General features: G+C 52.2%; 1 protein-coding gene across 7 annotated transcripts in view; it reads left to right on the top strand.

Annotated features, from left to right (window-relative positions):
- AFAP1 (actin filament associated protein 1) overlaps positions 1 to 13,827 on the top strand; it is a 146,512-nt gene that overhangs the window by 53,017 nt on the left and 79,668 nt on the right. For 4 of the 7 annotated variants that reach the window (XR_009259775.1, XM_058723171.1, XM_058723170.1 and 1 more), the window contains 3 exons: positions 2,254 to 2,441; positions 9,069 to 9,197; positions 11,096 to 11,193. Coding sequence is in view for 6 of the 7 variants with exons in the window: in XM_058723171.1 (XP_058579154.1) it covers positions 2,254 to 2,441; positions 9,069 to 9,197; positions 11,096 to 11,193 (415 nt within the window). In the remaining variant the exon portion in view is untranslated. Of the gene's footprint in view, positions 1 to 2,253; positions 2,442 to 2,728; positions 2,845 to 9,068; positions 9,198 to 11,095; positions 11,194 to 13,827 lie in introns of all 7 variants that reach the window. The other 3 variants (XM_058723173.1, XM_058723174.1, XM_058723175.1) reach the window with 2 other exon arrangements.

Below are 13,827 nucleotides of genomic sequence, written 5' to 3'. Positions count from 1 at the left end.
ATCAGGTTTCAACATGAATTTGGGGGGAACACAGACGTTCAGCCTATAGGAGTTACTACATGTATTTTATCAAGCTAAGGAAGTATATATATCAATTCCCATTCGTTGATTTTTTTTTTTTTTTTTAAATTAGGAGTGAGTATTGAATTTTGTTGAATGCATTTTCCTGATCTATGGAGAGAATCACATGATCTCATTAGAGAAGATATTAATATGATAAATTATATTAGCATGTTTTCTAACACCGAGTCATCCTGGCATTGCTGCAACGAACCCCATTTGGTCATGGTGTGCTACTAATGTATTGTGTTGATTTCTGTTTGTTAATATTTTATTTAGGATTTTTGCATTGGTATTTGTAAGTAACGTTAGTCTTTCGGTTTTCTCTTTTTGTGCTATCTCTGTCGGGTTTAGGCATCGGTTTTGTACCAACTTCTAAAAAAGAAAGTATTTGACAAATTTCTGTATTTATCCTCTGAAACAATTTGTGTAGTAAGGTTTGGTATATAAGGTTTGGTAGAATTCCCCTGTAAAACCATCTGGGCCTGGGGCTTGCATTTGTGGGGCTCATTCTTTGACACGTTTCTCTGCTGCTTCTATGGAAAATTGGTCTGTGTATACTTTCTAAGACAGTCTGGTAAATTGTACTCCTTTCTGTGAACTTGTGTATTTCGCCTACTTTTAAATGTATTTGCATAGAGTCGTATAGGATAGTGTTTCATGACTTCTCTTAAGGGGAGGCAGATATTTAAGGACTTAGTTTCGGAAGGTAAGAAGTATGTGCATGGTTTACCTACTCATCGATCCCATCGATCCCAGGTCGCACAGTGAACCAGGAAGATGAGCATATGCCAGTCGTAATGCCGACAGCTGCCAGTTGTGAGGTACTTGGCTCTGCGCGTAGAGCCCCTCCTTTAACGCTCGTTACAGCACTGAGATACATGATCGGCATCTCATGTGAAGGATGAGATCGTTTGGGGGACTTACTCACTGACCTAAGGTCACACGGCTAGGAAGGCTCGGAACGGGGGTGTGGATCTGATTTGTGTGGCCACCAACGCTGGGCTCCTTGTAAGCATCGGCAGGTGAGGAGGGCCAAGCAGAGACATGGACGGAGAGATTCTGGGAAGGGGGGTCAGGATGGATGGAATGACCAGGGTGTCTTTGCCGAGGAGGCGGGACGTGTGTTCCGCTCTAGAGGACTGGCAGTTTGGGGAGGGAGGGGGAGATGGCAGCAAGGTGATCGTGGGTGGGCTGGCCGGCAGCAGGCGGTGACCGTAGCTCCACCCGGTGAGAAGGACACGTGGAGCCTGGCAGGTCCGGGTGCCAGCTGGGGCTGCGTGCTGGGGCTGGGAAGGGGAGAGCCAGGGGCACTGGGGAAGTAGGGAGAAGCCCGTACCTGTTTGCAAGTGACCCTAGATAAGGGGAGTTACCCACGTCTAGTTTCCATGCAGTGGGTTAGAACTTGGGAGTGAAGAGCCACATGAGAGGGGTCTGGGGCGAAAACTTAACACTGAAAAGACCCCCTTTGGGGCGCCTGGGTGGCTCAGTCGGTTGAGCGTCCGACTTCGGCTCAGGTCATGATCTCTCGGTCTGTGAGTTTGAGCCCCGCGTCGGGCTCCGTGCTGACAGCTCGGAGTCCGGAGCCTGCTTCGGATTCTGTGTCTCCCTCTCTCTCTGTCCCTTCCCCCTTCAGACACACACTCTCTCTCTCTCTCTCAAAAATAAATAAAAATATTAAAAAAAAAAAAAAAAAAAGACCCCCAGCCGCCATCGTGGTTGCCCGGAGACACTGACCGTCACTGAGGGTGCAAACAGCACGGGTCTCGTACATGCCAGCGAAGCTTGCGGACCGAGGAGAATGTGGACTGCGTGTGCAGTCTGCTGCCGTGACAAATTGCGTGCCGGGAATCTGTGACCCGTTCCTTGCCCTTCCTGACAAAGAGGAGGGAGGTTTGGGCGGCTAACCGTGTCTTCTTTTTTCAACATTTTTTTTTTTTAATTTATTTTTGGGACAGAGAGAGACAGAGCATGAACGGGGGAGGGGCAGAGAGAGAGGGAGACACAGAATCGGAAACAGGCTCCGGGCTCCGAGCCGTCAGCCCAGAGCCCGACGCGGGGCTCGAACTCACGGACCGCGAGATCGTGACCTGGCTGAAGTCGGACGCTTAACCGACTGCGCCACCCAGGCGCCCCTAACCGTGTCTTCTTAGATAGACACTAGTAGCGGACGCTATTTCTCGTTGCTTGCAGGATTTGTCCTCGGCGAGTGGCTCGGTGTCCTGGGAAACCGCAGGGGGACCCCGGGAGCTCTGTCCTCGCCCCTGGAGGAGGCGTGCGGAGAAGACAGTTCCCTGCAGACCCGGGCGCTCCGGCCTGGCGGTCAGGCCGCCCGGCTCCCGGTTGGGGCCTTTTAACCAAATACTTTGTGACCTCAGCAGGTAAGCCACTTTCCTTCTCTGGGCCCCAGTTTCCTCCCATCCGTCTGGCGTTCACATTCTGTGACGTAGGCATTAAGGTGGATAAAATTCCTTTAAAGTGGTTTTTGGGTCGCGCAAACGACAGCCCATTTCTTTTCTGTTGTTGAAATAAATCCAGCCACCACCAAACCTGAGTTAGAGGTTTTTGCAATAGTAGAGGGGCGGACTACAGAGGAAGCCAGTTGCTGTACCGAACTCTTCGTCTGCTGTGCTGCCCGGCCTTGCTCATTCTCTCCCTCTTTCTGTAGGACCGTGGAAGACACCACAAGTGCAGAGTCACTTGATTTAGTGCAAACATCCTTTTGCTTGGGAGAAGGGAGTATTGCTGTTCGGATGCATAGAATGTACCCAGAAATGCCTCCAGGTGATTTCCTCGTTGCCTTGAGAATCATAAATTCTGTAGCCAGATCTTTTGTGTGGTGTGGGCATTTGGGAATTTTTTTTTTTTTTTTTCCTGGAAGCTAGTGACTACACCTGTGTCCCGGTCCCAGTCATCGTTCAGTGATTCCCATTCTGCCGAGAGGAGGGTAGCGGGTGTGAGGGTTGGGAGGTCGAACAGAGGAGGCGGGAGCCCCAGAGGGCCACACGGTGGGTGGTTCGAGGGTGGACGTGGCCTTGCTCTGCTTCCTGGCCTGGATCAGGCTCTTCACCGTTTTCCTTTGATCTCTGCCACCTGTGATATTTCCAAGACAACGTGATCGTGAGGGTCACGGGACGACAGGCACTGGAAGCATTTTGTAGAGGAGGGTGTCACTGGTTGTTATTCTGAGTGCAGCGCCCTTTGGCCTGTGTTCCGGGCACACAAACTGGGGAAGAGGAGCAGACCGTGCCCTTGGTGAGTCTCCGACCCTGTGAGCCTTCCTTGTTCCGTCAGCAAGTTGAGAACGAATTGGCCACGGTTATAAGATTCTGGTTTTTACTATAAGCAGTGTTAGTAAGAGAGCTAGGCAAGGCACCGTTTGAGCGATGAGCCAGAAGGCTGTGGTTGTGAGGGGAGCCTGTTGCCATCGTGGGAAGGAGGTTACTTGAGCGTGGACACAGAGGAGTGAGTGTCCTCTTCCGCTGAGAGTGAAAGGTACAGTCAGCGCGACGGTACGAAAAGCACAGGCATCAAAACTGAGCAGACTTGGTTCTGACTCCCATCCTGCCTCTCATGTCGAGCCCTGGGACCTCGGGCCGCAACATAACCTTTCTCTGTCTCGAAGGGCTCGTGTGCCGATGAGTCTGGCACGGGGTCGGCACTTGGCGGGAGCTCTAATTCCCCGGCAAACGTCTCTAAGGAGGGACGATACTTCTGCGGGGGAGAACAGAAAAGCCTGGGTCATGACGAGGACTCGGGCCGGGAGTGCTGCAGGAGGTCAGGTGCACGTGTGTTTCCTGGCCCCAGAGAAGCAGCCCGGCTCCCGAGCGAAGGAGAGGGCGAGTGTCGGGCAGTGGAGAAGTCGGGTCCCGGGGAGGGAAGTCCTCGGAGGCTCACGGAGAGGGGCACTCGGGATCCATCCGTGGAAACCCAAGCCGAATCCCTGGACCCCGGATTGCTTTGCCTGTCCTACGAGAGCGGGCTCGGAGCTGGAAGAAGGAGTGGCCGCGCCAGAGGGCACGGGGCAACCTGGTGCAGTTTGAGTCATACGATGCCACCCCTGCGTAAGGGCACGTGTCCATTAGAGCCTCATTTCTGGAGCTCCTGGGGACACTGCCCTTAGACTTCCAGGGAAAGGCGGGTCCATATCCAGAGTTTGAGGCTGAAGATTGGGTGCGGGAACTTCTCGTTCCTCCCTAGCCTTGGCGGCATGTCTGTTAGCTCTGGGAAGTCACGCCCCTTCCTTCAACGTGCATGTGCTGAGTGCGTGGTTAGTGCTGGACGCTGCTGGGCGCCAGAGGGAACCCGGCGACGCACCGGATGCTGTCCCTGTAGGCCAGGACTGGCAGTCCAGTGGGGGAGGTAGATGGCTCAGTACGTAATTCTGATGCCCTGCAGGGCACCGTGTGGGCCCCGGCGAAATTTATCACCCCCCTAGTATCTTCTGGTTCTTGCTGTACCGTGTTCTTGCCCATAAGAAGATGGCTTAGCGTCTCGCCAGGCCGGGTCGTGTCAGGAAGCAACCGTGCGATGATCATGGTGAAGGGGCCGAAGCAGGGCCCTTGGAATCAGATCTGCATTCAGGTTCTCACTGCTGCGCCGCTCTCGCCGTGTGGCCGTGAGCAGATTATGAGCCGGAGAAGCTTAGCCGCCTACTTGCCTGGTAGCCTTCGGCGACCTCCCTGAGCCTCCGTTTCGTCAGCCGTCAGCTGGGATGACAACAGCAGCTAAGCCCACCGGGGCTGCTCTCCAGGGACGAGCACAGGGTGGACACTTGAGGCTGCTGTGTGCGCATTTGCTCGACGACAAGCGAGCAGACCGGGGCCGGCTTCTCGTTCCCCTGCAGATGGGGATGACGGAGTCTCACCCGGGAGGAGGCGGAGGAGGGGTCTCGAGTAGATGCCTTTCAGGTCGTGGGTCCTCAGAAAGGACCGTCGTGGGTCTTCCTTACTGGAGAGTCACCTGTCACTCAGTACTCCGGTGCTTTCCGCGCGCACGGTCCCGCGGGGCCGGGCGTCCAGAGACGAGCCGAGCGCAAAACCTGCTCTCAACCAGCCGACCAGCTGTTGGGAGAAGAACAACACCAAAACAAAGCCTAGATCACTAAGTATCCGGTTATCGGTTATGGGTGGGGCCGCCGCCAGAGGAGTGAGTCTTGGGAACGAAGGCGGAGCCCCGTGGGGAGGGGCCGATTGGGGAGGATTGGTCAGAGGGGGCTGGGAGGAGGGGGACGCGGGGGGCTTTAAGTGTTTGCAGGGGCCGCCGGGGGCGTGGTGTGGTTTGTGGAGTCTGTGAAGGTTTTCCAACAGTCACGCTCTCTGATGTGAGATGTGCCGCACCCTGCGGTGGGGAGAGCCGTGCTCCGCGGATCTTGGTTTGCAATTTCAGGTGAACAGAAAACCACGCGAGGCAGCTTTTCGTAAAAAACAACGAAACGAACGTTTGTGAGCAGGCTCGGGCGTAAGGTGTGCCATGCAGCTCCACGGATGACGGAGGAGGGGCCGGGAAGCTCTCGGGAAGCCCATCGGTGTCTGTCTGTCTGTCTCTGGCCTCTGAGCGTGTCTGCCTGTATTCCAGGGAGTGCTGATAACTGAATTCTTTCCTCCTCTGGTACTGGCTTCGCCCTCTGGCACGTATGTGCTTAAACATGGCTCCTGTGTCTGTGTGTCTTCTTCAACTGCAGAGATCCCAACTGCCCACGAGTCCCTAGTCCCAGGCAAGCTCCACAGGAAGGAGGGAGAATCGGACTGTGCGGCTTGGTTGAGGGTGGCCCAGCAAGTTATCCTGGGAGTGGAAGGTGGCTGTAGGCTGCATAGGGTGACAGGGATATGGATACGGCTGCCCAGAGGGCGCTGGTCTCTTGAGGAGGGGAGTGTGAGCCAGGAGGTGCCCCCCTGTGGTCACAGGAAACTCACAGCCCAGAGAGGTGAGTCCTGCGTGGGAACTCCGTAACAGAGCTCAGGGCCTTTAGGACAGATGCAGTCTGAGGCCCCCTTTATACATTTTCATGACTCATGCTGGGACCTACGTGAAAGCTTATAGGATGAATATAATTTGGTTACATGCAAGAGAGGCATTTTTGATTAAAAAAGTATGTATGAATGAAGGCCGAGAAGGGGCTATCGTGAGTTTAACATAGACCCATAAGCATTTTTAACATTTTTGCTGATAGCAGCCCATCGATTTTTGGACGAGGTTGATTTTTTTTTTTATTGTGGTAAAATATGCATATCATAAAATTTGCCGTTTTGACTCTTTCTGAATGCACACTTAGTGTCATTCAGCACATTCCCTTTGTCAGGCAGCTGTCACCACTCTCCATCCCCAGAACTTTTTCATCTTCCCAAGCGGTAACTTATCATCCCGGGCTGAAACCACCCATTGAACCCTAACTTCCCGTTCTCCCTCCTGGGCCCCGGAAGACACCACGTTCTGTCGCCATGATTTTGATGCCTGTAAGTACCTCGCATACGTGGAATCACACAGTATGTGTCCTTTTGTAACTGGTGTATTTCACTGAGCGCGAGGTCCTCCGGGTTCATCCATATTGTAACAGGCGTCGTAATGTCCCTCCTTCTCAAGGCTGAAGAATATTCTGTTGTGTATAGGCCATGTCCAGCCATCAGTGGACATGTGGGTTGTTTCCACCTTTTGCACTATGAACAACACTAGGAGCCCACCATTTTTAAAGTATAGATGAGATTGTTTTCCACTTAGAATCATCAAGACATTGTTTGACTAATGAAACCTTTAGTCAGTGTTTGACTAAGTAAATACTTACTCAATCCATTCTCTCTTCATTTCATAGAGGGAAACTCGTTCAATTAGGAAAAGTGAATAGCCCAGGGATACACCTTGCCTACTTTGGACTCATTTGCCATTTCTTCATCCACGTACCTAAAATTATGAGAGCTTCTGTAGTTTCAACAGCATGGCCTCAGTTAGGATCTTTAGTCCTGAAGAGTGTTGTAGACTTGGAAAGAATCCCATAGACCAGTGGTTCTCAAACCTTTTTGCTTAGGACTTTTTGGTTTCAAAATAAATACTGAAGATGTGTGGCTTATCTGTACACATTATAATTTAAAACTGGCAGATTTTTAAGGAATTTCTTAATTCATTTAAAAATAATATATGTCTATGAAAAGTAACCACATTGACCAAAACAAGCTAATTTGTGAGATAGTGCTGTGTTTCAGATTCCTGCAAGTATTTCCCATATCTGGTTTGATAAAGATGACTGGATTCTTGTATCTATTTCTGCACTCAGATTGCTGTGAAGCATTGTTTTAGAGGGAGCACATAAAGAGAATCTGGCTCACACAGACCCACGGTCAGAGTACTTCAGGGCCTTTTCAGGAAACTGTCAATATTCTTCTTTGATACCACACCAAAAATTGTCAAGTGGTAGTTTCTTAGTGTGTTAGTTGCAATGTGGAATCTGGAGCTGAATCAGACAAGAAACACTTCATCCTCCGTTACATTAGAACATTTCAGCTTATTTTGTACGTTAGATGGATCTTTGCCCGTGTGTGATTTTGTGACGTCACGGTTCACTGGGTTGTGTGGCTCTTCCAAAGGCTGACCTGCTGCTCTGTACCGTATCAGAAAGGCCTGTTGGTCAGTGTCACTCCCGTTCTGGTCGGGAAAGTCTCTGCTGAGAAGCTGTCGTGCTCACGGTGGTGGCTACAAGTGCTCGAAATTCTCACTCTTCCATTTGGAAGCTCAAATTTTACCCTTGGCAACCGACGCTGCCGTTGTTTACCTTGGCCTGATTAGGTCATTTTGTTCCCTGTTGGGAAGATGTCAGTCGTACACTCAGTCTGTGTCCTTGCAGTTCGTGTATCATTTCTTCCTGGGGCCCCGTGACAAAGCGGCTTAGTGTGACCGGCACCTCGAACAGTGCACGCGTGCTTGCCCTCTGACCCCCGTTGTCTGTCAGTCTGCGTGGAGGGGCTGCTTGCTTGCCTACTTCCCATTTTATCGTACAGGATGCCAAAAACGTGCATCCCCTGGGGCGGACGCTTCGTACCACTCCGTCAAAGCTCTTTCTTTTTAAAAGTTTATTTTATTTTGAGAGAGGGCGTGAGCAGGGGAGGGGCGGAGAGAGACGGAGCACAGAGCCTGATGTGGGGCTCAAAGTCACAAACAGATCATGACCTGAGCAGAAATCCAGAGTCAGACACTCCACCAGCTGAGCCACCCAGCTGCCCCCCAAAACACTCTTAAAGTAACATTTTGATTTTTACTGTCAGTGTGTGGTGAGGTATACAGTGGCCACAAGTTTAGTTTGCCGTCCCTGCTTTGCTTTGTGCTAAGAGGGTGGCAGTTTAAGCCTCTTTGCCTTTGCACCATTAATGCCGGACAAGAAGAATAAAGCTTCAGTACTATAAAAATAGTTGGAGCCCCTGCACACCCTACAAGGGCTTTGGGGTCCCTGAAAGGTTCACGCCATGAGACGTCAATTGCTGACTTCAGCCACGTAGCCTGGTCTTGAGTCTGCCTTGATCCTATAAGGGACAGACACGGTGAGGAGCCCGCACCCAAGTCCTTCTTGGCATCGGCATCTTTCTCGTAACTGCACAGACATGCTCACGGCCTTCTTGGGGATGGAAGCAGCCCTACAAAGGCAGAGTTGAGTGTTGAGTTTCTGCAACCACGTCCTAGTGGTTATTTGAAAACTCTTTGGCGTTTCAAACTGCCAGCTCCTTCTCAACATTGAAATTTAATATGCGATTGACCCCACGATATCGGGCTTTTGGGTCACGGCTCCATCTGTTGGCAGCACGGCTCTGGAGCTTGTCCGAGACGAAACTCGCCGCGTCAAAGCCGAGCAAAGCAGTGTGTTTGTCTAGAAGGTGGTGCCTGGATCTTCGTCCGCCTGGCTTCGGCAAACTTGCTTTGCACATGGGAACACTGTACCCAGTCCAGCTGAAATGAAACGCATTTATCCTGTGGCGTGTGCACACCAGTGGGTCTGACAGTGTCCTTCCTCTCTCCTTTGTTCGCAGCAATGGAAGAGTTAATAGTTGAACTCCGTCTCTTTCTTGAACTCCTGGACCACGAGTACCTAACGTCAACCGTCAGGGAGAAAAAGGCGGTGATTACCGACATCCTGCTGAGGATACAGTCATCCAAAGGTGCGTCTCCTCTTTCTTCCTCCAGGGTCTGTTTTGCGTCTGAACCTTCTTCAATAGCACCATGTAAACACGATCGTTTGTTCATTAACATATGAACCTATCGATTCACCACGCTGTCCCCGAGGGCCTCCCTGTGTGCCCGGTGCTGGCGGGCTCCCTGCGTGGGAGGGCAAAGCCTTTGAGGAGCTGACGGTGACCACACTCTACTTACTTCGTCTCTGTACACTCCTCTCCTCATCGGGAGCATCCGCCTCGGACGAATGTCGTGGGAGTCAGAGGCGATGACATAAAATACCTCCAGACAGTGTCTGACATGTGGTAAACCCACGATCACTGGCTGTGATTTTCTCCTGTTGCTTTTTTTTCCCTTTAATATTTATTCAGTTTTGAGAGAGAGTGAGTTGGGGAGGGGCAGAGAGAGAGAGAGAGAGAGAGAGAGAGAGAGAGAGAATGAGAATCCCAAGCAGGTTCCACACTGTCAGCACAGAGCCCCATGCGGGGCTCGAACTCCCGAACCGTGAGATCGTGACCTGAGCCGAAGTCAAGAGTTGGACGCTCAACCGACCGAGCCACCCAGGGGTCCCTTTCCTGTGGCTTTTATGGGTGGAAGGGGCCCCACTTTCCAACCCCACGCCCTCTGCGTGTTCCCTTTGCCCGGCTGTTCCTGACAGGCGGTCTGGACGCACCACCGCATGTGGGCCTCCAGCCTTGGGAGCTGCTGTTGGCTTTCCCCGATGCCCCTTCCTGTCTCCTTCTGCCCGGTGGGTTCCGACCCTCTGTCTCTCATGCTGTGCTCTGTACGTGCTTCCGAGGCTTTCCACCTGTCTTGTTCTCCCCTCCACTCTTTAATTAGCCTTGAACCTGTCCGCTGATTATTTTCAGTGGTAGAATTCCCATTCGTTCTTTTTCTGTCTTTTCACTGTTGCTAGTTCCGTGCCAGAATTCTCCACCGCAGCTTCTGGCGGTCAGGGCTCTGGCTTTTCACAGCCCATTTTCCTGCCTGCGTAGCACATGCGGCCCAGTGCAGGCGAACCTTGTCGAGTGGCTGTGCTTGTGGGTCTTTCCAGGTGGGTCCTGGCCTATAGATAGATAGTCCCGTGCCCATATGAAACCCGATTCCTTCCACTTTCCTGCCTTCGCTGACCTGGTGCTCACTGTTGTTTCTAAGAGTTACTTGTGTGTAAACTTGTCTTCCCAACTTGAATACGAACCCACTGAGAGCGTGAGCTCACACCAGCCATGGCACTCACCGCGCTCGTCTGTCCCAGTGTCTGACTTTAAGAGGGCACCTAATACAGGGGTGCTGGGGTGGCTCAGTCGGTTGAGCGTCCGACTCTTAATTTTGGCCCAGCTCATGATCCCAGCGTCGTGGGATCCAGCCCCGTGTCAGGCTCTGCACTGAGCATGGAACCTGCTTGGGATTCTCTCTCTCTCTCTCTCTCTCTCTCTCTCTCTGCCCCTGTCTTCCACTCATGCTGTGTCTCTCTCCCTCCCTCTCTCCAAAATAAAAAAAGTTAAAAAATGAGAACAAAAGAGGGCACCTAATACACACGTGCTGATTCCCAGGGAAGCGCCTGCCCCCGGAGTCCGCAGGTAATCGCTGACCTGAGGGGAAGTTCAGGCAAAGCATCTCACCTTGGCGAGGCCGGTGGCTCTGGGAAGAACGTGGCTTTGGTGGCCGCTCCCTCATTTGCACCTGCTAGTGTCTCCGTGAGTTCCGTAACCCTTTTTTTCCAGCCGTAGATTCCTCACCTGTGAAGTGGAGAATGACAAAGTTGCTGTACACGATTAGAGAAAACAAATATTTGCAAAGCATTCACGATGGGGCCGAGGGAGTGAGAACGGCTAGCGCCCCCCACCCCCCACCTCAGTTCTGTGGTTTTGGTTGATGCTCACAGGTTTCGAAGTGAAAGACCATGTTCAGAAGCAAGAGACCCCCAACAGCCTGCCGGCTCCTCCCCAGATGCCTTTGCCAGAGATCCCTCAGCCGTGGCTGGTGAGTGAAGGGTCCCCCCGGGGCAGCAGCAGAGCCCCCGGGCCCCGGGCTACTCAGGGCTCCAGGCAGGTGATAACGGCTCGGGTCTGGGGGAAGGGAGGCCTCGTCTTGCTAGAGGCTCTCCTTCGAGTGGTTTGTAGGGCTGCGAGCGGGAGGCTGTTCACGTAGCTTCCCTTGGGAGGCTGGTGTTTCCTTTAACAAGGGCTGGAGCTCCAGGTCCGTGGAAATCTGTTCTTAGGTCAGATTTTTTTTTTTTTTTTTTTTTTAATTAAAATCAGAGGCTTTAGCAGGCACAACAGTGGCAGCAGAGTCTAGGGACCTGACCATCTGGGTGAGTTCTGGAGTTGAATACCTTAGTCTGACACTTTAATATTCATTGTCATGCTTCTTCCGGGGCAAAAAAATACACCCACATCCCAGGAATGTGTGTTGGATTGGATTGGGTTGGATTGGATGCATCCAGAATTTGTTTTGGAAGTCTTTTGCTACGTTGGCCGTTTTGGGGTGCTCTCACATGCACCTTCTCACGGGCCACTTAGCTCTTCCTGCCTTGCTGCGTTCTCGTGTGCTCACGTAGGAACGTTGGACATGCCGTCAGGACCAGAGCAAACTTGGTTACTCGACGGTTTTCTTTTTAATGTTTGCTTTCAGCAGGGACACGTCACCATCTCACCCTCAGGACAAGGGCTGTGGGAGAGCAGGGCCTGTCTCCGCCTGGGTCCCCGCGTCGTGGCCCGTGTCCACTAGACGCCCATCAGTTAGCATTTTAGAGGGGACAGAGGACGTTAGCACCTGTCGGCTCCCTCCTGCGTATCACACACCTCACTCGGTATTTTTCCACTTAAAATTTCATGTAATCCTCACAGCTTGACCTTAGAGAACCCCTACAGCACCTGACCATGTGACTAGGACGCACACCCATTTCCAGACCAGGAAATTTAGGTCAGTGAATATACGTGGTTGGTTCAACACCACACGAGAGTCAGGAAAGGCAAAAATTGTAGCAGGTTCTTTGGATTCAAATCCAGTCTTTTCTCAACGCTACCGTTTTGGGGTGTGGCCGCACAGCCGAGGCAGGCATGGCTCCCGGAGCAGAGAATGTGGTGTCCGGAACCGGAAGCCTGATAGGGTAACGGTGAGCTCGTCCCAAGACGGTAGGTCTCTGGTGCTTAGAGAAGGTTCCTGGCAGGTGCCAAGCCCCACGCAAGGGCCTGCCGCTCCTGGAGAGAGCCGTACTTCCCAGACTTTCACGGCCCCGAATCCCCGGGGATCCTGTGAAAACGAACCTTCTCATCCACTAGGTCCGCATGGGGCCTTCGGTGCTGCGTTTTCAACAAGATCACAGAAGAGAACTGGGGGGAAAGCCCCAGAAGTAAATAAAAGTCACCCACTTTCCCTTCTTCCTGGGAGAGGCGCCTTCTTCCTCCACCCTTGCCGTCCGGGCGGGGGGGCCACAGGCCTCAGGTCCGAATCCCGATGTGCTGTAAGTGGCTCGTGTGCACGGGGTTACAGCAATAAAGTCAACTTGATCAATTTCCGCGGCCACCAGGAAAGTTTACTTTACACGTGGGGCTCTCGTGTGTAGCTTGCCTACTTGTCGTTTTACACACTTAGCCTTTTTGCGGTCGAGAGTGTATTGAATATATGATTTTTATGCACCGTGTTTTATCATTTTAACATGATGTGTTTCTCCCTCTTTATAAATTTCTTTTTTAATTATTCGTTTCCTTCTTAAAACTCATCCCGTTTGTTGTAGAAACTGTGACTTGTCATTTGTTTTTAGATGTAACGCGGAACCGTAGGCCAGAAGTGTTTGTCCTCATACAGGTCGTTTGTGTGAAAGAGGCAGAACAGGATGGAGGTCAGCGGTTCATTCCTTTCTGGGTCTTATCTTCCGGCTCACGTGTGCTTTCCTGGTCTGAGCCCGTGGCCCTCCCTACACTGTGGCTTGTCTTTCTTCGCTGCTGTTCAGATCGGAGAGTGGGGACGCTTCTGTGAATGTCGTGGACTCTTCGGCTGCCACGTAAAGTGCCACATACCTGGTCTGGACTGAGACCCGTGTCTCAGTCTGAGACCTGAGACCTGGTCCAGACCAGACAGATTGCCGCTTTCGGTTTCAATTGCAGACAAAGCCTGCTCATTGAATAGCCAGCATTTTCTCCCATTTTGGCCACCAAATAGTCAGCCCGTTCCCCTGGGTTTTTTCTCAGATGGAGTTTGCTATTCATTCGCTCGTTTGTGCTCTCTCTCTCTCTCTCTCTCGCTCCTGTTTCTTGCCGTGCCAGGCCTATGCTCTGTCCCTGCCTTTGGCTGCAGTGCTGCAGACCGTCCTGGTCTAAGGTGCACGAGGAGCCCTCCTATTGGTGGTAGTGGGGTAATCAACAATGTTGGTTGGGGCGCCTAGGGTCTCAGTCGGTTGAGCGTCTGACTCTTGGTTTCAGCTCGGGTCACGTTCTCATGGTTTATGCGATCCACCCCACCTTGGGCTCTGCGCTGACAGCACGGAGCCTGCTTGGGATTCTCTCCCCACCTCTCTCTGCCCCTCCCCTGCTGTTGCTCGTGCCCTCTCTCTCTCTCTCTCTCTCTCTCTCTCTCTCTCTCTCTCTCTCTCTCTCTCATAATAAACATTTTTAT

Source organism: Neofelis nebulosa, chromosome 3 (genome assembly GCF_028018385.1).
Source record: "Neofelis nebulosa isolate mNeoNeb1 chromosome 3, mNeoNeb1.pri, whole genome shotgun sequence".
Lineage (NCBI taxonomy): Eukaryota > Metazoa > Chordata > Mammalia > Carnivora > Felidae > Neofelis > Neofelis nebulosa.
Note: the sequence above shows the minus strand (reverse complement) of the source record. Positions and strands in the feature narration are given on the sequence as shown.